We start from the raw sequence: 26,114 nt of genomic DNA on the forward strand, positions 1-26,114 counted from the left end.
GCACTTTGTGATCTCCTCAGACTGTGAAAGGTAATATAAAAATGTTTGTTCTTTCTTTCATCACTGTTTATCTCTAATGGAATTCTAATTTTAAGGTTGCATGTTCAAACCATCTGATTGCATTGAGACTCTACATGCTCCCAGATATCCAAGCCCACATTTTTCAACATACTCCATTTGGCACCACTGCTGATAGAATGTTCCACTAAATTTGGGCATCAAGACAGTGAGTGATCATTTGGAATAAATATAAATCCAAACTGCTTATACTGGGATAAAAGTGCAGTACAAACCCATTATTTAGGGAATATTAAACAAAAACAGAATTACCTGGAAAAACTCAGCAGGTCTGGCAGCATCGGCGGAGAAGAAAAGAGTTGACGTTTCGAGTCCTCATGACCCTTCGACAGAATTTAGGGAATATTGGTACTTTAAAGATGCACAAGAAAGACAGAATTGTATTATGTGATTTCCTATAGTTTATTGAGTGTATAGCCATTAGTTAAAGAAGGAGATCTTGAAATCTACTCTACTCAGCTGTACTGTTAACCAATTTTTAAAAATAAATTGTATATGAGCACCAAAGTTCAACCTTTATTATTAATAAACAATGTCACAATCCCTCAAATGAAGTGATTTAACTGAAAGTTATCCAACCCTTTGAAGAGAAGTTGAACATTGTATGATGAGCAAACATATCTTCTGGCCACTCATAGCATGCACTAACATGTATAAACTGAAGTCATTCAGTTCTACCTCCACATTGTTCCAATGTTTAGTACACTATCAGCCAGATCAATCTAGCTTCCCTCAGCAAGGAGAATGATAAATGCATCATTCATCGTAACAGTTTTTTGTTGACATACTGTGGTAGTACAATGGCAGAGGCGGAACACAATATAAATGGCTACCTTCTTCATTTATAATTATTAATACTTAAAAAAAATCATTCTCTGCAATGTACAGTGGCAATTTTCTAAAAAAAACACATTAGAGTGTACAACTGTGTTTCCTAAAGCTTTAATAACAAAGATTTATAGTTGGATACCTAATGAATTAAAATCATTTTTGTGGAATACCATTTCTCACAATCTTCTGCAGGCTGTGTCTATGGCTATAGTTATTAATGCTTCAATTTCACTTATAAGAGCTAACAACAGTGAGAGCTTTATCACACAGGTTGCTGACTGAACCATGGATCTCTCTCATCATTTATCTTTGGAAATCCTTTAGCAGTTTGATCACAATGACGTTTTGACAGAGTTCTTCATTGCTGCCTTTGCAGCCGTAAACATTCCTCCCAATAACTTTAAACAAGGTGCCAAATGTTTCATACAAAAAAAGCAAATAGTAAATCACAAGTGGTAGAAATAGACTGCTGCTTAAAATGAAGCATATATTCACTTGAATGTGTTTCCTGCCTGCGATGAACACAGACCGATTGATGTAGCACACAACTTGCCATAGTTCAGCTAGGAAAACTGTAAGATCCTGAGATGTCAGGCCTCAGCAGGATGTATCTTTAGCTTGAGAGAGTCAACAGAGAAGGATAAAAACAGAGACATTCCTCTGGCACCGTCAAGATATGTTCTAGACACAATTCTGGAAACAGAAAATTAAAGTCAATACTAAGGATCAAACCAAAAATAGGATTTTGCTGACATGTTGGAGAAAATTAATAACTAACTCTTTGAGCACAACAATCAAACCAGTAAAAAGGTCTTTATTTATTCCAACACCAGTACCAGCATGTTTAAATCTGACATTATTGGACATTATTACCTCCTTAGCATACCAGCAATTAAAAAGGAACACATTTATCACTTTTAAAGCATCCACAACAATGCTACCACTATAGTGATGGTAAACCGCTATAAGTGTTTGACATCTCTGTGGTTACAAACATCAACCTTCCAGGTAGGGTGTGGTGGCCTAACTTCAGGATTGTGAAAGAACTTTGGAATGAATATATCTAATTAGTTGTTTTAAATTTGAACTGTTGGTAATGGGAGATGCACTACTCAATTCATAGAATCATAGAATGGTTACAGCACAGAAAGAGGCCATTTGGCCCATCATGTCTGTGCTGGCTCTCTGAAGGAGCAGTTCATCTAATGCTACCAGCCCCCATCCCACAACCTTATCCCCATAACCCTGCACATTCCTTTTCAGATAATAATCCAATTCCTTCTTGAATGCCTTAATTGAATCTGTCTCTGCCACATTCTCAGGCAGTGTATTCCAGATCCTAACCACTCACTGTGTGTTAAAGCTTTTCCACATGTCGCCATTGCTTCTTTTGCCAATTAATTACCTTAAACTAATTAGCTCCTTTTTAATTGCTGGTATGTTGAGGAGGTATCTTGTCCAATAATGTCAGATTTAAATATGCGGGCACTGGCACTGGCATTGGTACCTCTGGTTCTCGATTTTTCTTCCAATGCGAGCAGTTTCTCCTGATTTATTTTGTCCACACCCTTTAATAATTTTAAATACCCCTGTCAAATATCCTCTTAAACTTATTTTCTCTGATGGAGAACAGCCCCAGCTTCTCCAATCTATCTTTGTAACTGAAGTTCCTCATTCCTCGAACCATTCTTGTGAATCGAACCATTCTTGTGAATCTTTCCTGCACTCTCTCTAATGCCTTCACAACCTTCCTAAAGTGTGACTTCCAGAACTGGACACAATACTCCAGCTGAGGCTGAACCAGTGTTTTATGCAAGTTTAATATAACATTCTTGTTTTTGTACTCTATGCCCCTATTAATAAAACTAGGGGACAGTATGCTTTATTAACTGCTCTCTCAACTTGTCCAGCCACCTTCAATGATTTATGCACGTATACACCCAGGTCCCACTGCTCCTGCAACCTCTTTAGAATTGTGACCCTTATTTTATATTGTCTCTCCATATTCTTCCTACCAAAATGAATTACTTCACTCTTCTCTTCGTTAAAATTCACCTGCCACTTGACCACCCATTCCACCAACCTCTCTATGTTCTTTTGAAGTTCTACACTATCCTCCTCACAGTTCACAATGCTTCCAAAATGCTGTATCATATGCAAATTTTGAAATTGTGTCCCATATACCAAAGTCTAGGTCATTAATATATATCAAGAAGAACAAGGGTCCTAACACTGACCCCAGAAGAACTCCACTATAAACATTCCTCCAGTCCAAAAAAAACCACTCCTCTCTGTTTCCTGTCAATCTGCCAATTTTGTATCCATGTTGCTATTATCCCTTTTATTCCATAAGCTCTAACTTTGCTCCCAAGTCTGTTGTGCGGCCCTTTATCAAATGCCTCTTGGAAGTTCCAGGAATGGCACCTCTAAGTTCTTTAGTTGCAGCTATGGTAGCCCAAAAGACCTGAAGATAAGCTTAAATTATTGAGCCATTTCTTTCTCTAAATCAAATAATGTGGGGTTCCTCCATGTAAAAAACAGCTACCTAACTCAGATCTGTCAAGTGTCACTAGATCAGACAATTGCTCACATAGTTAATAACATGATGACAAATAAAAACACCTCTCCATATGTTAAGTTGCTTTTAAATCTGTGTTACTCCCATTTACCAGAAGTGTCATACCTAACAATATTGGCAGGCTGTTAACCATTCATATAGAACCTCTCTCTCTTTATAATTCAAGTATTTCATGAATCCTTGGATTAAACAATCATTGCAAAATTCTATGTTTTATCAAATATGAATTGGCCTATATGAGCATAAATCACTACCATTTCACATCAGCAAGAGTCTGCTCAAATTATTGAAGGCATATTGTCACACAACAGTGTTTTGAGTGTTAAAGTGCATTTACTTTAATACTCAAAGTATTCAACAAAAGGGAAAAGTTGGTTGAATTTCCTCTTTACATCACTCCCCTGTTTGGCCATTCGTTTTTGTTGATATAGTTCCCACATGGTGTGATTATGAATACTTGGCTGAGCCCCAAGACTCACTGATGGAATCAGCTCAACTGGGGTCTGTTTATACAGCTTAAAGGGGACTGTTAGTTTGGCTGATTGACATCTTTATGAAGTTATAATTTATTGTTTCTTTGATGTGTTTTTTCAATGTGTGTGTTTATTTGGACAAAATAAGGAGTTGTGAAGTGAGGTAAAGCTTCTATTATTGATACAATGAATGGCTGTGTCTGACTGATAGGCAGGCCTTCTAATCAACCAGCCTCTGCACTCCCATGCCCCTGTGACCACCTCTGAACTGCCTCTGGAGGAGGTGGGCCTAACAGCATCCTGCCCCCGCCTCCCCAACACGAAAATACGGTGAGTGGGGGCTTTTTTTAAAGGAGGTGGGTCTATTGGGTTGAGCTCAACCTTCCTGCATCCTCGATGAAAATCCAGCCCTTGATGTTTATCAGTATTATGTAAACAGGATGAGGTTTAAGATTTCAGTGAAATAGTACAGATAAAGGAGTGTATGATTATTATGCCTTACCCCAACTTCTTCATTTGAAATTTGCTTAGCATTGCTCTCCATTTGGTGCTGCTCTTGGTCTCCATTGTTTAATGATGGGAGATCTCCTAGGTCTAATGCACCTTCTTGCTTTTCGAGCACTACTGCAGTTCCAATTAGCTCCACTGAAAGGGATTGCCGACAAGGACACTCACATTGATCCTCCTGTCTTGGGTATGTATCTGAAGATGGGATTATTGGGGTTTCTGACTGTGGGCTATGAGCAGTAATGTCCTCTGGAGAATCCTCAGAGTTTGATGGGTTAAGAGATTCACAAAAAGAGCCAGCATCACTGCAGGCGGAGTCTCCCATTAGAGGCCAGGCTTCTGAGGCATCCCCACCAAAAGAGGGTGTAAAGACATCAAGGAGAGAAGGCAGCATTTCTCCACCACATTCCATGTTCCTGTGTGTGACAGAAAGCATAGTTGAGTTAACATACAGGTTGATAAATGATAACTGGTATACTCTGTTGTTAAACATGCGTTATACAATGCGGTTGCAATCAATGACTTAGTGGTGCCATATGAAAGTACTCCAATATTTATGCTATAATGTCACAAATAATTGTGAGAAGAAGGTATTACACAGTAGGTATCCTTGATAATTGTGTAACTGGCTACAAATTGGCAATTTCATGAACCATACATCATTTATTAAAAAAACACCATGCTGTCAATGATTTTAGTGTTGCATCAAATGTCACAAGATATTAATACTGAATTCAGGGTATCTTGTTAGAGGATGTTTACCTCTCAGGCACTATAGAATTGAAGTTACAGTGTCTAAAACTTCCTATGAAAATCCTACCTGTTTACTGAATGGATTATCAGATTACAGGATGCTATGGTGGGTTAGTGTACTGTCCTTTCACCTATGGGACAGAAGTTCAAAAGCAGCCCAGTTTCAAGGATGATACTGTAAGTAGGCGAATTTGGCCTTCAGTTGTAGTGCAAACTGGGAGATAGGGAACCAGCAGCCCACAATACACCCCAGCTGATGCTTTTAGGTTAATAAATAGGAAAATTGGACAGGGTACGAAAGAGCTGCTGATTCATTACCCCCCATTTTGCATGAGCACTGAAGATTAAGTTGGAACAGTATAGATTGAGGATTATTAAAATGGCTGATGTGTTAAATTGAATATCACGTAAGGAGTTTCTATGGCATGCTTTTTAAAAGATGGGATCAAGCAGTCTTTAGCAAACCTTAAAGTACCCTGTTCTGCAGCATTAACATTCTCATCTCAATGACGACAATACCTACAACATATTAACTTCAGTACATGAGGATTAGTGTTTCATTAAGATCTCATAAATACCTGCTACTCCTATAGGCACTCCTGTGACTATGTGATAAGCGTTTTCAACGTTAAATGTGTAATATTGGTCTAAATTTTCACCCTGGAGCAGTGGTGGGTTTGGAGGTGCGCATGAAGCTTTTATTTATTTATTGGTTCACGGGACGTGGGTGTCGCTGGGTTAGTTCCAAGTCAGGATGGTGTGTGACTTAGAGGGGAACTTGCAAGTGGTGGAGTTCCCATGCATCTGCTGCCCTTTTCCTTCTAGATAGTAAAGGTCACAGATTTGGAAGGTGCTGTCGAAGGAGCCTTGGTGAGTTGCTGCAGTGCATCAGATAGATGGTACACACTGCTGCCACCGTGTGTCAGTGATGGAGGGGGTGAACATTTAAGGTGATGGATGGGGCGCCTATTAAACGGGCTGTTTTGGCCCGGATCGTGTGAAGCTTCTTCAATGTGGCTGGAAACTGCACTTATCCAGGCAAGTGGAGAGTATTCCATCACACTCCTGACTTGTGCCTTGTCCAAGGCTTTGGGATGTCAGGAGGTGAGTTACTTGCCACAGAATTCCCAGTCTCCGACCTGCTCTTGTAGCCACAGTATTTATATAGCTAGTCCAGTTTCAGTTTCTGGTCAATGATAACTCCCCAAGGTGTTGATAGTGGGGAGATTCTTGCTCACCCCTAGCTGCCCTTGAGAAGGTGGTGGTGAGCTGCCTCCTTGAAATTCTGCAGTGCATGTGGTGTAGGTACACCCACAGTGCTGTTAGGGAGGGAGTTCCAGGATTTTGGCCAGCGACAGTGAAGGACTTGTAATATAGTTCCAAATCAGGATGGTGTGTTGCTTTGAGGGGAATTTGCAGTGTTCCCATGCATCTGCTGTCCTTGTCCTTCTAGGTGGTAGAGATTGCAGATTTGGAAGGTGCTGTTGAAGGAGCCTTGGTGAGTTGCTGCAGTACGTCTTGCAGATGGAACATACGGTTGCCACTGTGCAATGTTGGTGAAGGAAGTGGATGTTGAAGGTGCCAACAAAAAGGCTGCCTTGTCCTGGATGGTGTCAAGCTTCTTCAGTGTTGTTAGAGCTGTACTCATCCAGGCAAGTGGAGGGTGTTCCATTACATTCCTGACTTGTGTCTTGTTGGTGGTGGACAGGCTTTAGAGAATCAGAGGTGAGTTACTCTCTGCAGAATTTGCAGCCTCTGGCCCGCTCTTGTAGCCGCAGTATTTATATGACTGGTCCAGTTCAGTTTCTGGTCAATGGTAACAGCCCAGGATATTGATGGTGGGGGATTCGGCAATGGTAATGCAATTGAACGTCAAGGGGAGATGGTTGGATTCTCTCCTGTTGGAGATGGTCATTGCCTGGCACTTGTGTGGGCAAATGTTACTTGTCAATTATCAGCCCAAGCCAGAATGTTGTCCAGGTCTTGCTGCATATGGGCACGGACTGCTTCACTATCAATCTTGAATGGTGCTGAACAATGTGTAACCGTCAGCAAACATACCCATTTCTGACCTTATGATGGAGGGAAGGTCATTGATGAAGCAGCTGAAGATGGTTGGGCCTAGGACACTGCCCTGAGGAACTCCTGCAGTGAAGTCCTGGAGCTGAGATGATTGACCTCCAACAACCACAACCATCTTCCTTTGTGCTTGGTATGACCCTTACCAGTGGAGAGTTTTCTCCGATTCCCACTGACTCCAGTTTTGCGAAGGCTCCTTGATGCCACACTTGATGAAATGCTGCCTTGATGTCAAGGACAGTCACTCTCACCTCATCTCTTGAGTTCACCTGAGTTGAGGACCAATGCTGTAATGAGGTCAGGAGCTGAGCGGCCCTGGAGAAACCCAAACTGAGCATCAGTGAACAGGTTGTTGCTGAGTAAATTCTGCTTGATAGACTGTCGACGGTTCCTTCCATCACTTTGCTGATGATTGAGAGTGCTGATTTTTGAAAGTATAGGTACACCACATCAACAGCATTACCCTCATCAACCTTCTCTGCTACCTCTTCAAAAAACTCCAGGAAGTTAGTTAAACACAATTTCTCCTTAACAAATCTATGGGGGCTTTCTTTAATTAGCCCGCATTTGTCCAAGTGACTATTAATTTTATCCCGAATTATTGTTTCTAGAAGTTTCCCCACCACTGAAGTTAAACTGACTATAGTTGATGGGCTTATCTTTACACCCTTTTTTGAACAAAGGTGAAATGTTTGCAATTCTCCAGTCCTCTAGCATCACTCCTGCATCTACGGAGGACTGGAAAATTATGGCCAGTGCCTCCACAATTTCCATTTGCATTTCCCTCAGCATCCTTGGATGCATCTCTTCTGGTACTTTTTGCTGTTACCTTTTAATATTCACTGATCCAGAAGGAGGGTAGGAGCTCTCACTACTGTACTCCAGACTGCAGGTATCATCAAAACAACAAGATGGAACCAGGTGAACAGGCCCTAAGAGAAAGAAAATACCATCACTACAGTTATTAAACACATAGTGAATAGGCCGCTTTTAGTTGGATGTAGATGTTTATCTATAAGCATCCTTAATTAGAGAAGTTATAAATTATATTTTACAATATCACTCTCTAATCTTTACTAAATGTTTTGACTGTAAAGGGTGTTAAGTAAATACTCCCTGACACCACCCATTTTTTGCAGGGGGTAATGCACTTTTAAGTGAAGTGCATTTGGATTAATCTTTGTTTTGTTGTGAGCAGACCATGGGGTGATTGTCAATGTTCTGAAAATCAAATGGTTAGCCACTGAAAACCATTGTGGGAGGGGTTCCTGGAGCAGCAAGAATGCCTGCCCTTAGCCCCCCCAAAAATTCTGCCCCAGATTGCCACCCCCCACCAGGCTGTAGTTTACTGGCCAGCTCAACTCTGGAGCTGGCCAATTACATGCCCCCTCATAATAATTACTTGCTATTGGTGCATGAATGAAGTCATGTCTTCACTGACCAACCTCATTTTGGGAACTGCTTGGAAACCCCCTCTTGTGTCTCTTCCTTTGGCTCATCTGTTGCTTCTTCATCTGCTGCTGCTTGTCCATTTCCCCCTTGTCCTGCACCTTGAGATGAGCCAGAAAAATACCTACAGGGATGCACATGTGGATCAAGTTGTCCGGGCCATTTAAGATAGTTGGATTTTTTTGAGGGAAGAAGTCAAGTTCCCAAACTAATGTTAAAAAAAAGGCTGCTCTTCAGCAAGAAAAGCAATGACAACACCTTTTAGAGTTTTTGCTGGTTGCTGTGCTGGTTTTGTCCCATGCTCCAGCATATTTTTAAGCAATACAATATGATATTGTATTAACAGGGCAAAGCAGAGTAATTGTGCTTGTGTGCATCATGAGCAGGAGCATAAAACATTCCTAGCTTGACAGAAGAAATCCAGCATTTGTTGCTTTCTCCACGATTTAGAAAATCCTCCAGCGAATTTAACTAATACCACTGATTCAGTGTCCTTGACAAGATCCCTGTGTTTGTCCAAAATTAAATATATATTAATTTTCATTTTAATCTGATCAAACAATTATCTTATTTGTCATTTGAACTTGGCTGGCTTAGGTAAGCGTGCTTGTCCTTTCTCATCAAAATGTCTGTCATGTCGCCAGATTTTTAAAAAATCCTTCATGGAATATGTGTTGCTGCCAAGATCAGCATTTGTTGCTCATCCCTAATTGCCCTTGAGATGGTGTTGGTGAGCCGCCTTCTTGATCCACTGGAATCCATCTGGTGTAGGTACACCCACAGTGCTTTAGGCAGGGACGTCCAAATTTTGACCCAATAGTAGTAAAGGAGTGGTGATCCAGTTCCAAGTCAGGATTGTGTGTGGCTTGGATGGAAGTTTGCAGAAGATGGTGTTCCCATGTGTCTACTGCCCTTGTCTTTCTACCTAGTAGAGGGGTTGTGGATTTGGAAAGTGCTGTCAACAGATGGTTGGTGAGTTGCTGCACTGCATCCAGTATGTGGTACACACTATGGCAGTGGTGGAGGGAGTGAATGTTTGTGGATGGGATGCCAATCAAGCGGGCTGCTTTGTCCTGGATGGTATAAAGCTTCTTGACAGTTGTTAGAGCTGCACTCATTGAGGCAAGTGGAGAGTATTCCATCATGCTCCTGACTTGTACCTTGTAGATGGCGGACAGGCTTTGGGGAGACATGAAATGAGTTACTCCCCACAGAATTTCCAGCCTCTGAACTGGTTTTAAAACAAGATTTAAATGGCTGGTACAGTTCAGTTTCTGGTCAAAGGTAACCCCCAGGATGATGAGATTACCCTAAACATGGGTAGTGCACCATGGAGAAGCACAAGTACTTTTGTTTACCTGCTTGTCCAAAACCTGGGGCAGGATTTTTCTGTTGGCGTGCAGGTGTGGGCCCAACACGCTGAAGCATAAAATGATGTGTGAAGACATTGGGCCAGAGTCAGCTGCGCGCCCCCCAATATGTAAATAGCCTATTAAGGCCATTAAGAAAGAATTTCATATCAGTAGTAATGTTGCCTGTCCAACCTTAAGGTTGGCGGGCAGGTGAAAAGGCTAAGAGGCCTTTGTGTTTTTTGGAAAACTTCATCCACTAGCGGGATGAGATTTCCTAAAGCTTTTATTAAATAAATAAATATATTTCCCCAAAATATAAAAACATGTCCCATCTCATGGAGGGGGCATGTTTAAATAACTTTTTTAATTCTTTATTTAGTTATTATTTTAACATCAATTCAATCTCCTTGAGACACGGAGCTGCCTCAGGGAGATTGAAGCGCTCTTTTGTGTGCATGCGCGTGACAGAGCGCTGTCCTGACTCTCCCTCCTCCCCCCACCCACACAGGTAGCGCTGAGCGCTACGGCAATCGTATTACGCTGGGTGGGCCTTAATTGGCCCGCCCACGTAAAATGGCGGTGCAGAGCCGATTGTGGGCGGTGATCAGCTATGCGACAGCCCCCACCCACTCCCGCTGAGCCTGCCCGCTGCCTGAAAAATTCAGGCCCCGGTTCTGTTGCAGGACCAGTGCAGGGATCAAGATATCAATGGCCCAGGCCTTCCAAGGAGTGGCAATCATTGTCGGATTGTTGCTCCGCTTGAACTTTCCTTCTGCCTTGATGCTGCTCTGCATTTTTTGCCAATCTTGAGTCCAGCTTTCTTAGAAATGCAGAGTGCAGTGTTCCTTGGAGAACTCCATCAGATCACAGGAGATTCGGGGGAAGACAGGACGTGCCTCTTGGGCGGCACTAGCTGTCTTATGGTAAGTTTAAAGGTTCAGTTACTGAATGGGTAAATGAGTGAGTGGATGAATGAGTGAATATGTAAGGTGGGTAGGTGGGCGAGATAAACAGATAGGTGGGTAGGGTGGCAGACAGGTGAGGTGATAGGTGAGTAGAGTGGCACATGGGTGAGGTGGCAGACGGTGAATTGGTAGGAGGGTTGGGAGTAGCCAGGTCAGGTTGGGAGGGGTAGTTAGGTGGTTGGGAGGGGTCACTGGGTCAGGGGTGTAGTCAGGTGATCGGGGAGATAGTCGGCGGATCAGTGGAGTAGTTGGGGGGTCAGGAGGTGTGGTTGGAGGACCCAGGGTAGTTTCGTGATCAGGAAGAGTGGTCTGGAAGATGGATGGAGGGTCGGAGGGGTAGTTGGAGGTCGAGGGTGTAGTCGGAGGTCGGAGGTCAGGGCTGTAGTTGGTGGGGTGGGGGGGTGAAGTGGGATGTTGGGGACATCAGTGTGAACGATAGGGGATCAGTTCTAGAGCTACCGAGGAATTAAAGATGAGAGCTGGGATTTTCCAGCCCCACCTGCCACTGGAATCTTCAGGACCCGCTGAAAATCAATGTACTTTTGGCTGGCCCACTCCATCCCCTGTGGTTGGTCCCACCATGGCAGGGCTGGAAAATCCCAGCCTAGGTTTTTCCATCTAACGTTTCCTGGGTAACTGTTTACGTAAGTACATCGGATCTCTCCCAAGTCCCCAGTTCTTAACTCAAGTGTTGGAGACATTTGTGAAGATCCCTGGGAGCAGGATGTTCAACCGTTCCCAGACAATTTCCATGGAGATAAGCACGTCAGAACTTCTGTGGGATTCCAACATACATCTTGGGTTGTATGTCCTGTCTCCGTTGATCTGGAGGGGGGAAGATCTGAGCCATTATTCTGGTCCCTCTGTGTCCATTTATCCTACGCAGCTGGCATAAGGGATTGTAATTTTAGACCCTAGAATTTCCAAAAGCTATGTTGTCACATTTGGGTTGGCACTGTAGTGAGCTATATTTTTATAAAATAAATACAAAAACCTGGAAAATCCTATGGTTCATATTCCAACAATTCCATTTATTATAAAAGATCTTTGTTTGATCTCAGTAACAACACACAGTTGCTTTAAGGACAATTAATAGTACAGTGCTGATAGATGTATCAATAATACCGACACCAGTATTTCTGTTGGCAGTGTGGGAAGTTCCAAGGCAGTTTCAGATGAAAAATACATACCTGGTTAAAATATCAGCTTGTTAATTCAATTAATAGTTAATATACAGTAAATATTAAGATCTGATCATTTTTAAACAACTGATCCAGACTGATTCAAGTATTGTGATCCTATTGAATCCCTTTTTGTTATTTTCTCTCTCTCCTTCAGTTCTTTTGTACTATGATCAAAAGGGCTAGGCAGATGGCCTACTCCCAGGGCCCTGTGAAAGCTGCTTTGTAATTATTTCCTTGGAGGCACAAGAGCCTGTCTGGATGATTCAGTTCCCAACTTTCCCGCCTGCCCTGAGAAAGCAGTTTCAAGTCTCTTGGTTGGCATCTTCCCAACACCGTAGCTGAGGTCAGGAACTTCCTATTAGAGAATTATTCAAAGATACCCAGAAGATTACTCACTGCTGTCAATACTTGTCTAGGCAGAACAATAAAATATGAAGTGAAGGCTGCAGAGAAATCATTATAACTGCTGCAAATCCTACTCTGTGAACAGCAACCATTAAGTGGGCAGGCAGAGTTAGTTTCCACCTTCAATTCCAAGATGAAACATTGGCAGAGTCTCTGCAGTAACTTGATCATAGGGACAAGGACATATAATTGAGCCAACTTGGTTCAAGTGACAAATAAGATAAATTGTTTATCAGTTTATTGCTAAAAATGGCATGCATTTAATTTTGGATGAACAGCAGGGATCTTCTCGAGGGCATCAAATCAATGGAATTATTTAAATTTGCTAGGTTTTATATATCATGACAAAATAAGCAACTGCTGTATTTCTTTCATCAACTGGAGATGTTTTATGTTCCTGTTAACAATGCACACAAACACAATGAAAATTCTGATTTTTGCAATGCCACTACCTACACGTTCATCTCATGTTGCACATAAAAAGTGATCGTCTACTGTCTTAAACACTTAAGGGATGTTCTTAGGAGAAACCACATCATCCAACTACAATGGGAGTGTCGACAAGTCTCCTATAATAAAGCAGTCCTCTGAGGATTCTTACTTTACACCTACCACAAGCCTGTGCTGGACCTTGTTGACAGTGTGTGCAAGTTGTGTGTGGACTCAGATTAATCCTCTGCCTGTCAAGGGATGACAGTTCCGCCCCATTTAACTGAGCATCCTGTAGTCTCATTGACCCTTTGAAGGAGGAGAAAAGAGAGGAACAATAAAAGATGACAGTTGTTTATGACAGATTTTAATAATTCCCACAAACTGTTTCAGTGGCCCATATGCTGCTTTTAGGGCCAATGTATATTTTATACTTTGATTTGTTGACTGTGACCACTACATTTTTTTTTCAAATGCTCAGCTTTTTTAAGGTCAGAGCACAGAAGCAGTGTTTTGAGAAAAAGTTATCCTGACTACAAATCCACAAACAGGAAGGCTGTTTTCGCCTTTCATGTAAAAAAAAACAATGCAGTAAGCCAGCTGTCACCAATTTTTCCACAAAACCCAAACACTAACAGATACTGTATGACACACACACACATTATGATGCTATAATAAACATTAGTATCACTGAAGAATCAGGACTTTTTGTAAACGACATTACAAAGAACATGCTAGACAGTTGTGCTCATCCAACCCAAAGTTACTCCAAAGGAAACCATATGCGTAATTCTATGAAGATGGTTAAAAATAGTTAAATAAACACACCCAATTCCACAAACAACTTGCATCTTTTAGTAATTTAAAATTGAACCCTTATTCTAAATAAAAGGAGTTAGTGGATCATTGCAATCCTTTTTGCACATCAATGTCATATTGCATCTGACTGCTGCACATGGTTGATCTGATGGGGTTGGTCACTTCACTGAGATTTTTGTTCAGCCGTGGAGACAGTTTTAATATAATATAATTGAAAACATTCCTTCTTCACTCTTTTCTAAGTTTAAGAGTCTTCTCAGCCAGGCCTGGACCCAATCAGTGTGTTAGACAGGTCATCTGCCTCCCAGATCAATTAATCTTTAAAATACGCAACATGTTTGTCCAGATACAATAAAACTGCTGTCTGGGGGTGGCCTGCATCCTTGTACTTGATGTTAGTGCCAGTTTATGGGCAGCTTCAAATCCAATTGCAGATGTTGCTTGTGCAACAGAAAGCTGTTCCATTTTTCTGCCTATTGAGAGCAGCATTGTTAACCCGTTTGGCTATGTGAGATACTGAGAAGGAAAGGAAATTTCCCCCTTAACCCATTCGAACACAGCAGGCCAGCTGTATCACACTGAGTCTTTGGCGAGTACTTGCTATCACCCTTATGCTTATAGATTCTCCTATATTTCCAACTATACTTTCTTTGCGCATAGAACAAAAGGTTTCATATTTCTTGAGAAAATATAAAGGCTATTTAGACGCTGGTGAGCCATTCCCAATCTTTTCCCCTTTCTTTCCTGCAGGTGATGGTACTACCAGAATGCAGTTACAACTGCATGAAGAACCCACTGGCCCCTCACACAACTGTCCATTCTCACTGGGAGAGCCAAAACAGGAAGTGCTCAAGCTCTATTTGATTTTAATAATAAGTTACTCAGTTCAATCCATTCATATACAGATCCCACTGGAGTCTAACAAAAGAGGTCACACTTTTCCTGTCCTGGCACAAGAACGTTTTTACAAATTTTAGCACTTTCCCCACCTTAGCAGAGACAGCTCACCACCGACCAAAAATTAAACCTGTGACTTTCTTGCAGCTTTACCCCACACTAGGAAATGCATTTATTAAAACACTTTGGGAAATCAGAAATATTGTTATAAAATAAACTTACAACTGGGTTTTTTCTCCATAAATTGCTTCTTGCAGTAGATGATGCATAGGATAAGGAGAGCCAGCAAAACCATAGCCAAAGCACTGCATATCACAGCCGCTAATGCAGTGTCACGTGGGCTGGAGGCAGTCGATGGGATCTTCACCAGGTTTACTCTAGTGCTACCTAAAAACATGAATAAATGAAAAAGCATGTTAGGGATTATGGCAAGATCCCAACACCTTGAACCCCACAGTTCAGTCAGAATTCAGAACTATACTAATTTCTGTTCTGCATTTGTCCACGTTGACACACTTCTAATATTCTGGGCCAATAATGCTTTAAATCTTTTTCTCATTCATATGTTTGGATAATGTTGTACAATTCCAAATTTCAAACAATTTTCAGTTTGTACCTCATTATTTTAGTTGAATGGATTTCATGGTCTATACGTACATGCCTGGAAATGCCTCTGCCCCAGCTTCACTGCCATAAATGTAGGAAAGTGGAATCCCACCCACTCTGACCCAATACCTTGAGGATGGAGTCACCTATGCATCCTACTTGATCTGCCACTACCTGCAAAGATATACGCCAATCCACCTTTTGAAGACAGAACCCTGCTTTGCCTCTTTGCCTGAAGTCTCCAAACCATGAGAAACAATTTTTGGAGCCACAAAATTATCTTTTTGTTTTAAATGTAACTAAAGTTTCAAACAATGATTTGTTAGTAATGTGATACAGACAATAAGATGATATTGCTCTCAGTGGTATCCAATTGATATAAGTTGTGCAAGGTTGCTGACCCTAACAAATTCAGTGAGGTTAGGCTGAAGGAACTGCCCCTGTTAACCTAGCTGACCACACGCTGCTGGTTTTACCCGACATGCCTCTCACCTTAGGACAGTGTCACTCTATGATGGGTTCCTGCTATGCACTCACCTTCTCCACTTTGGCAAGGCACTGGTAGTGTGTGACCAATGGGAAACCATGGCATGCTAAAAAAACAGGCCCTTAATTGCCTTTTAAAATATCTCAGTTGGCTTCCTGTCATACCAACAGGGGTTCTTCGCTGGACTTACAAGCCGCTGCAGGGAAAGCTGGGAAAAGGGCTGGATTGCATTGGGATCCGCCCAACCTCATTGTCCGGGATTTTCCCATCCTGCACACTCCTGAACCTACCTCCATCAGGTTGGGAACAATTACCCTATTTCTCTCTCGACAGTTACTGCCAGACCTGCTATGCATTTCCATAATTTTTCTGTTTTTGGAAAGCAACTGTGTGAGAGCAGACTTCATATGGTAAAATTTTACAATACTGGAACAGCACCTAAAACAACGACACATGTAAATTTAACTTTTAACCTCCATGCATTTTCATTGGTCTCTGGGTAAGGTACTTGTAAGTCAGCAAAGTAAATACTGCATTGTTGTCCTGTACAGGTGAGTTGAACCACTCAGTTTGTCACCAGAAAAGTTGACTGTTTTTGCCTATGGTAACAGTGGCTGAATTGCCATCTGGAGACATAGGCGTAACACATCAATTTAAGTGGGTTGAGGCACCTTCATGGTAGAAATATTGTGCTGGATTTTATGCTCCCTTCCAGCAGGTTTGAGCAGGGGGGGTCATGGAAAAAACTGTGGGTGGTCTTCCTGCCAACTATCTCCCCGCCCCCAACCTGTTTGAAATTTGACGGGGGAGGGATTGGACAGCCCACCTGGTCTTGGGCCTATTGAGGCCCTTAAGTAGCTAAATAATGGCCACCTAGGGGCCTCCTCCCACTGCTGCTGGTATTTTACCTGCAGCAGGGCAAGGCCCTGGGCATGTAGGAAATCTGGCAGCTTTAGCTATGCAGGCTAGAGGGGGGAACCTCAGTGGCAGCCTTCCCCAAAAATCATCTACCCACCCCCCAAGCCTCTTGAACCCAATCCCCAACACCCTCACCTCCCTCACTGAGACCCCCAACCAGATTTACCTGGGCTTCTTGCTGTGGTGCCTGTAGTCACAGCTGTGGCCACCATTCCCACTGCTGGAACTACAGAGCTGCCGGCCATCTGATTGATTGGCCAGCAACTCTCTCAGGCAGGATTTCCTCCTGAGAAAGGGGCGGAAGTCTCACCTTAAAATTCCCAGGGTTAATTTGCTGCGGGACAGCTGTCGGGATCGTGGGTGGGCTCCCCCACCAATGACTATTTAGCTGGGGGGAGGGGGCAGAGCTGGAAACCGCAGCACCCTGTAAAATCCAGCCCATTATCTAATTTACCACTGGTATCATGTTGAATTTGGGAAAACATAGCATAACACTTCAGCTGCGATTTTGGGTGGCTGTAGCTGAGAGCTTCATGTTATGTCTGGAATCCATTCTGCTGAGTATTTTCAGCATTTTCTGTTTTTATTTTCTTCTGTTAGGGAGTACAGTTTCTTGTTAATTTGATAAACAGACTGCAGGCAAGAGAAACAGTGCCAAACTCAATTGTTTTTCTGAGGGCTGGGATGTAAACCCATATAGAGCTAGGTTTCAGATACATGCCAAAAACACGTATGAACACCAATGGGTGTCAAAGACAGTATGATTATGCTGAAATGTGAGCTCCTGTACATTGAAATACAACCACCACTGTGTACAAAATTCTGACTCGCACATACAAAAAAGCTAAGTAAAATTCAGATATACAAGTAAAATATGCTTCTCGTTCACAACAGATTGATCATACACAAAAAATTTAAGCCCATGCCCGCTTTGCCCAAAGCTAATTTTCCTTAACACCCTTGAGGTCTAAAAACTAGAATGTTCCACCCTCAGAACTTTACATTATAGGGACTAGAGGACTGGTAAAGGCCGATCCCTGATTGGTCTAAATTACATCAATTAAGGAGCAGTTTTTTTGATTCCTCCAGCACTGCAGAGCATAAAGGACTGAAGCTGAGCCAAAGGAAAAATTGGTTTTGCGCACAAACGTGCAATGGTGAAAGGAACATTTTTAAAAATTGTGGCTCAGATAAATGGAGCTAATAGGCTTGGCCATGCAAGCCACCTCCACCCAAGTCATGAGAATCAACTAATCATTAATTAATCAATAAAATAGGAACAATAGTTACCGAAGAATGAAGAGCACAGATGAGTTGTTAATACTACACTATGATTACCAGTACAAGTCACAGCAACATAGTTTAGGAGAAACCTGCTCATAATAACAAATATTGACTTTGGTGGATTGTTACTAATATTGCAGTGTGACCTCAACCCAAGGATCTATTATTAGCCATACAAATGCAGTTTGTGATATGATCTAGCTACTCTTCTCTTTCTATTTGTAATAGCTGGAATGGACATTTAATAGAAAAGATCATTTTAATCTGCATTTAGTTTAGCTTTGTTGCTAAGTAAAATCAGTGGAGCCTGTTAACTGATGTTGCTTTTCTATTGCTAACTCATAAATGGAAAAATAGGACAACATGAGACTATTCAAACCCTCAACCTGTTCAGCCATTCAAGGAGATCAGGGCTGATCTGCATCTTAGCTCTATCCACCTGACTTGGGTCCATATCCTTTTATAGTCTTTGCTAGCAAAAAATCTTATTAATCTAGATGTAAAATTATTAATTGAACAAGCATCAATTGCTTTTTGTGGGATAACTCCACAGCTAACTCCCTCTGCATGAAGTAATGTTTCCTAGCTTCTCTCTTGAATGACCTACGAGCATATGAATTAGGAGCAAGAGTAGGCCATTCTGCCCCTCATGCCTGCTCCGCCATTTGATAAGATCATGGCTGAACCTGATTGTGGCCTCAACTTTCCTGTCTAACCCCTAAACCTTTTGACTCCCTTGTCAGTCAAGAATCTATCCAACTCAGCTTTAAAAATATTAAAAGACTCAGCCTTCATTGCTCTTTGGGGAAGAGAATTCCAGACTACGGACATATGAATTAGGAGCAGAAGTAGGCCACTCGGCCTCTCGAGCCTGCTCCACCATTTGATAAGATCATAGCTGAACTGATTGTAATTTCAACTCCACATTCCCGCCTACCCTGATAACCTTTCATCCCTTTGCTTATCAAGGATCTATCTACCTCTGCCTTAAATATTCAAAGACTCTTGCTTCCACCATTGAGGAAGAGAGTTCCAAAGAATCACAACACTCTGAGAGAAAAACTTTCACCTCATCTCTGTCTTAAATTGTTTTTAAACAGTTCTAGATTCTACCGCAAGAGGAAACATCCTTCCCGCATCCAAGTTGCCTCTTACTCTTCTAAACTCCAACGGAACAAGCCTAGCCTCTCCAACTTTTCCTCATAAGGCAACCTGCCCATTCAGGTATTAATTTAGTAAATTCCAACGCATTTACATCTTTCCTTAAATAAGGAGACTAATACTGTACACAGTATTCCAGGTGTGGTCTCACCAATGCCATAAAACCATAAGACATAGGAGCAGAAAATTGGCCATTCGGCCCATCGAGTCTGCTCCACCATTCAATCATGGCTGATAAGTTTCTCAACCCCATTCTCCTGCCTTCTCCCCGTAACCTTTGAACCCCTTACCAATCAAGAACCTATCTATCTCGGTCTTAAATGCACTCAATGACCTGGCCTCCACAGCCGTCTGTGGCAATGAATTCCATAGATTCATCACTCTCTGGCTAAAGAAGTTTCTCCTCATCTCTGTTCTAAAAGGTCTTCCCTTTACTCTGAGGCTGTGCCCTCGGGTCCTAGTCTCTCCTACTAATGGAAACATCTTTCCCATGTCCACTCTATCCAGGCCTTTCAGTATTCTGTAATTTTCAATCATATCCCCCCTCATCCTTCTAAACTCCATCGAGTATAGACCCAGAGTCCTCAAACGTTCCTCATATGTTAAGCCTTTCATTCCTGGGATCATTCCCGTGAACCTCCTCTGGAACCTCTCCAGGGCCAGTACATTCTTCCTGAGATACGGGGCCCAAAATTGCTCTCAATATTCTGACCAGAACTTATAAAACCTCAGCAGCATATCCCTGCTTTTATATTCTAATCCTCTCGAAATAAATGCCAACATTGCATTTGCCTTCCTAACTATCGACTCAACCTACAAGTTAACCTTAAGAGAATCCTGGACTAGGACTCCCAAGTCCCTTTGCACTCCAGATTTCTGAATTCTCTCCCCATTTAGAAAATAGTCTATGCCTCTATTCTTCCTACCAAAGTGCATGACCTCACACTTCCCCACGTTGTATTCCATCTGCCACTTCCTTGCCCATTCTCCTAACCTGTCCAAATCCTTCTGCAGCCTCCCCACCTCCTCAATACTACCTGGCCCTCCACCTACCTTTGTATCATCTGTAAACTTAGCCAGGATGCCCTCAGTTCCTTCATCTAGATCATTAATATATAAAGTGAAAAGTTGTGGTCCCAACACTGACCCCTGCGGAACTCCACTAGTCATCGGCCGCCATCCTGAGAAGGACCCCCTTATCCCCACTCTCTGCCTCCTGCCAGACAGCCAATCTTCTATCCATGCTAGTACTTTGCCTCTAACACCATGGGCTCTTATCTTACTGAGCAGCCTCCTGTGCGGCACCTTGTCAAAGACATTCTGGAAGTCCAAGTATATAACATCCATTGGCTCTCCTTTGTCTAACCTACTCGTTACCTCCTCAAAGAATTCTAACAGATTTGTCAGGCATGACCTCCCCTTGTTGAAACAATGCTGACATTGCTCGATTTTACCATGCACTTCCAAGTATTCTGAAATCTCATCCTTAGTAATGGACTCTAAAATCTTACCAACGACCGAGGTCAGACTAATCGGCTTGTAATTTCCCGTCTTTTGCCTTACTCCCTTCTTAAACAGGGGGTTACATTAGCGATTTACCAGTCCTCTGGGACTCTCCTTGACTCCAGTGATTCCTGAAAGATCACCACTAACGCCTCCACTATCTCTTCAGCTATCTCCTTCAGAACTCTGGGATGTAATCCATCTGGTCCAGGTGATTTATGCACCTTCAGACCTTTCAGTTTTCCTAGCACCTTCTCCTTGGTAATGGCCACCATACTCACCTCTCCCCCAAGACTCTCTTGAACTTTGGGGATGTCACTTGTGTCTACCACTGTGAAGACTGACGCAAAGTACCTATTCAGTTCCTCCGCCATTTCTTTGTTCCCCACTACTACTTCTCCAGCGTCATTTTCCAGCGGCCCAATGTCCACTTTTGCCTCTCTCTTATCCTTGATATATCTAAAAATGGCCTGTATAACTGAAGCATGACCTCCCTACTTTTGTATTCAATTCCCCTCACACTAATAGATAACACTTTATTAGCTTTCCTAATTACTTGCATACTAACCTTTAGCAATTCATGCACTAGGACACCCAGGTCCCTCTGCATTTCAAAGATGCCAGAGAGCTGATTGTGGTCAGATACCCTCAAAACTGTGACCAAGTTGTAGAGTTGCTCATTGATCCACAACATCATGCCCAGCGCAAATGAAAAAGGGTAACTCATACTTAAAGGGAAATCACTTGGCAAAGCTGTGCAAGTCATCAATGAAGAAATCTTCATTGATTTAACACGTGGGAAAGTCTCTTCCTGAGAGTGAGTTACGGCATGTGTATATAGATGGTAAAGAACCAGGTTATTTTGAGGAATACTCAGTCAAGACTTCATTTCAGTGTCTCTCCTCATCGATGTTTGCATGAAGATATCTATCTTGAGTGACAAACTTTACCATAGTTATTTTTTACAACTTTCTTTCATTCCTGCAACAGACACTCTTCAAGCTTATGATGATTCTATTATTCTGGTTTTGGAACTGATCACAATTCTAGTTAGCTACAAAAACGTCTCTGGAGAGGTTCACGTTCTACATAGCTAAAGGCTAAACCCTTATGGGGCTAAACCTATTTGATAAGCTTGGCTTCAAACTTGAAGATCCCACTTGAACACACATCCACGTGATCAATGACACAGATGTAAAGGCTGGTATCTTTCCAAATTTACCAGATTTAGGGAAATCAAGGGGTATTGTCATGTTGCTCACTTTGACACAGCAATTCTGCCAGTTTCATAAAATTTGAGATGGTTGCTGTTTGCAATTCATGCTGAAATTCACAGGAGCTGAAATGACTAGAAGCAGACAGCATCATTGAGTGAATCGATTCATCACCATGGATGTCAAATCTAGTCATGGCATGACGCAAAAATGGTGAACCCAGGCTACGTGTCAACTTTAAGGCAGTTGACAAAACAATCATTCAAGTATCCACTTCGTATGATACAAGAACAATTGGCATCATTTCATGACTCCAGAGTCTTCACAAAGCTCGACATACGATGGAGCTATCTTCAGATACCAATAACAGAGCAAAGCCGATACTCTACAGCTGCTTGCAGAATGAGGTAGGCCACCATGTTCCGCATTGCTCTTTAGACGAAGAAGTAAGCAGACTGCCTCGACCTCTTCCGAGGCAACACGGGGGTTGCAGGGAGGCACTTCTTGGAGTGTGCGAGGGTGAAGAGTGCCGTCACACCTACAGCACTAATGGGTTCACTGTGGTTACATTTTTTTACATTGTATATATCACATTTGAGCACTTCTTGAATATATTTACTTACACTTGTACATGATTTGGTGTTTGTACACTAGAGAGCTCAAAAAGAATGGTAGCATTATGAAGGCAGTTCGTACCAGTAATAATGAGAGGGGGGGGCATGCTGAGGTCCATCTCAACATTCCATCAGCAGATCAAGGTTGTTGGCTGATTTGTGATGCCTTCTCTGCTGCATCACATAAGAATCCAATGTTCAAAGGCTCAAGCACTGAGATGCTCCTTGTTATCTTTCATTATCCAGCCAAACTTGACTTAAAGGAGACAGAATGATCAGACTCCTGAGGAGATGCTGGGCAGCAGGTGCATCTTAAGTATGAGTGCTGGGTGCAAGGCATTCATCGCACTGCAGTGTTACACATTGGTCTAGGTATGGCATCACAGCTCGAGAGGCCATGTATCATCCAAGTAATATTGGTCATCTGCTGTGCCTCACTACTTTGGCTGCGTTTCCAGGTGTCACAGGATGCGCTTTATGCAGTAAGCAAAGATATATGGAAGCTCGGAATGTTGCATGCGGTGACAGAAATAGGGCAGTTGTGGGCTCATGATGCATGAGATGCCTTATCTACATGTATGCTACCACACACAATCCTAACAGCATGTATAGAGTTTTAAGTTTTACTTCATGTTACTCTCAGCATTGTGGGCATGGTTTGATTATGGACAAGTTGCTGGCATGGACCCCTAATTTACAGTCATTGGCATTCATATGGGGACCAGGTTGTGAATGATTTATCACCCTGTGTGTATGCAATATGATCAGGCTCATGGTAACGATGTTGAGGGTTTTAGCCATATGAATGACATGTCCAACTCATTCTCTCCCTTGTGGGGAATGGGCAGTCCCTTAGGTAATTGTGGAGTCAGTGTACAAAGTTCTTTCGGTGGAAGTATGTCACCAGGAACTGGCTGATGGCAATTGTGAGATTGGAAGACTTATGAGAATCTATTTTGCACAAGGACCCGTGTGGCGATAATGCACAGATGGCTGCATGGTGATGCCTCTCAGCTGCTCTGCCATTGGCAGCCTCCTCATCCTCATCCGTTTTGGAATCTTCCAGGTGGGCAGGGGCTTCCTCCTCCTCCTCCTCATCTTCCTCCTCCTCACACGTTGGAGCTCTGCCCATGGCCCCGCGTCATCAATTTTTTGACCCTCTACTGTGCAATGTTGCGCAGCATGCAGCATACCATTACTATTCTTGATACCCTAGCTGAGCTCCACCTAAGCAATTGAGGCATCTGAAGCGTATTGGCTTAAAATGCCAATGGCCTGCTCAATGGTACTCTTGGTGATGACATGGCTGCTGTTGTGTTTGCGTTCTACTTCCATTTGTGGGCTCCTAAAGAGGGTCATTAGCCAAGTTCTTAAGGAACTCGTCACTTAGAGACCAACCACAGATCTGCGTTGGTAGCTGAAATACCTGAGGGGGTTGAGAAATCCTTAGTAAAGAGTTGGGGCCTTTATAGCAACATGGGGGCTATTAGAAACACCCTATACCTGAGGGAACTCTGCTATTTAGGCAAAGACTTCGGCTCTCTGCATCTGAGATGCCAAATCTATAGAGAAATTAATGTGATCCCCACACTAGCAAGCAGGGCATTATTTACTGTCTTAATGCAGCTGTATGTTGCTGATTGGGATATACCAGACATGTCTCCTGATGAGCACTGGAAAGATCCTGATGCACAGAAGTTGAGAGAGACAATTACCTTCATAGCCACTGACAGGGCACAGGGGTTGATGGATTGTGGCTCCAGTTATTCCTGGACCCTACGACATATATCTGTAACCACCTCACACCCTAGCCTCAGTCACTCTTGGCACTGGTTCTCCGTCATATTGAGGTAGGATGTCCGAGGTCTGTACACCCTTCCCACAAGGTAGTACCTGGTTGTCCTGCGTCTTCTCCTCCTCCTCCTCCCCGGTTGCATGCTGCAGCCTTTCCCTCCTGACCTTTTGCCCTCTCTCTGTCTAATATATTTTTGCCTTTTTGATTATCTTTTGTCCCTGTGGGTACCTGAAGTTTGAGCTGGTATTTCACTGCACAACTTATTTAACCACTTTGAACACCCTGGATCCAGACAGGGTAGAGAAAGAGTTAACTGAACTGTTACATGTTATGCAATGTGACAACTCCCAGCCTAAGCACTTCAATGCCAAAAAACCTTGATGCACTCCTCACATAAGCACCTTGTATTGGCTTCAAAATATTATACTTGGGAATGTAAAAACACTTGAGAACTTAATTGAAATTGAAAACTACAAGTGTGGCATCTATATATCTCTAAGTGTCTTTCAATTACAGAAATAGAGAGAATTCTTGAAAGACTGGTTACATGTATGGAAACAGATGTCCTCACAAAATAAACTTCTATTTTCCCATTTGTATTGTACAAAATTGTGACAAATAGAAGTGGTTGTTGTGTGCATTGGGTTCTGGAGCTTTGGAGGCCTCCCTGCTTCCTCTGTGGAGAGGGTTCCAGAGCAGCAACACAGAATGAAATGGAAATGCTTTTGTATTTTTGTTTCCTGGCTGAAACTTTTCCTGCTGTTGGAGAAAAGTCCCCGCAGGCTAGCAATGAAAAAAATATGCTCAGAGTCAGAAAATGTTCACATTTTGTAATTGATACACTTCTCTGTTGAGGTGGTACCTTCCATCGGTGACGCTCGTTTGTGGGGTTGCCAGCTCTAGCTGGCCATATTCTGGGAGATGTTGGTGGAAGTGACATCACTGAAAGACTTGTTTTTGGAAAACAGGCCCCTTTCTAAATGGAGATCTGCTTTCCTAAAGAATGGAGCCACTGGGCAGAGAGACAAGTAACTGAACTGCCCCATGCAGTTTGCTTGAGATTCACTGAAGGATTTCTCAGTGAAAATGGGACTATTTTAAAGTAAGAATTTTGCAAAAAAAATTTAGCAGATCATCACTGGCATGGGATTTGCCTTATTTAGTTTAATTGCCTGGTGATTCAGTGCCACTTTCTGAGCTGGAACTGCAGGGTTCCGGACATGGACTCTTGCCTGTCTTCTCACTGGGATCATTAGCTGCAGCTCAGCATCAGTGGGCAGCGGCTTCTATTCATGGAAGTGGAGTGGAAGTCACTCTTGGCCATTGCCCAGAAAGGGATGAGCTGGCATCACTGACACCTAATACCATGGATCAGGCTTTCTCTCCTCTCTTCAGCAAGCTGTCAGTCGTAACTGCTGGGACAGGGCAGAGGTGATGCTGGTTCCCTCCCAGCATCGCCATTCCCATGTCAGGCAGGGAGTGCGCCATCGTCGTGTGCTCCATCCCCACGATCACTGCCTCTTCCTGCAGTAATGCCAATTCCCCTGCCTGGTCACACTGCACTCACTGGCAGCTGCATAGCAGTCTTCTGAGCCTTCTACTGAGCAAACCAGCAGCCAGAGACATGACAGTCTTCATTCCGATACTTGGTGTCACTTCTGGAGCCACGCCTGCTGCAGCTCATTCACTGTGCCCGCCGAGGGATTCTGGAATGGGGGATTCACAAGTTGTAC

General features: G+C 42.7%; 1 protein-coding gene across 1 annotated transcript in view; it reads right to left on the bottom strand.

Annotated features, from left to right (window-relative positions):
- Nucleotides 1-456: 456 nt before the first annotated feature.
- Nucleotides 457-26,114, bottom strand: part of tnfrsf19 (tumor necrosis factor receptor superfamily, member 19) — a 107,213-nt gene continuing 81,555 nt past the window's right edge. Inside the window, exons 6-10 of the mRNA XM_041198547.1 lie at nucleotides 15,022-15,186; nucleotides 13,267-13,392; nucleotides 8,129-8,231; nucleotides 4,463-4,883; nucleotides 457-1,602 (exon numbers count right to left, since the gene is read on the bottom strand). Coding sequence (XP_041054481.1) covers nucleotides 1,591-1,602; nucleotides 4,463-4,883; nucleotides 8,129-8,231; nucleotides 13,267-13,392; nucleotides 15,022-15,186 — 827 coding nt within the window. The 3' untranslated portion in view covers nucleotides 457-1,590. The remainder of the gene's footprint in view (nucleotides 1,603-4,462; nucleotides 4,884-8,128; nucleotides 8,232-13,266; nucleotides 13,393-15,021; nucleotides 15,187-26,114) is intronic.

This window comes from Carcharodon carcharias, chromosome 11 (assembly GCF_017639515.1).
Source record: "Carcharodon carcharias isolate sCarCar2 chromosome 11, sCarCar2.pri, whole genome shotgun sequence".
NCBI lineage: Eukaryota > Metazoa > Chordata > Chondrichthyes > Lamniformes > Lamnidae > Carcharodon > Carcharodon carcharias.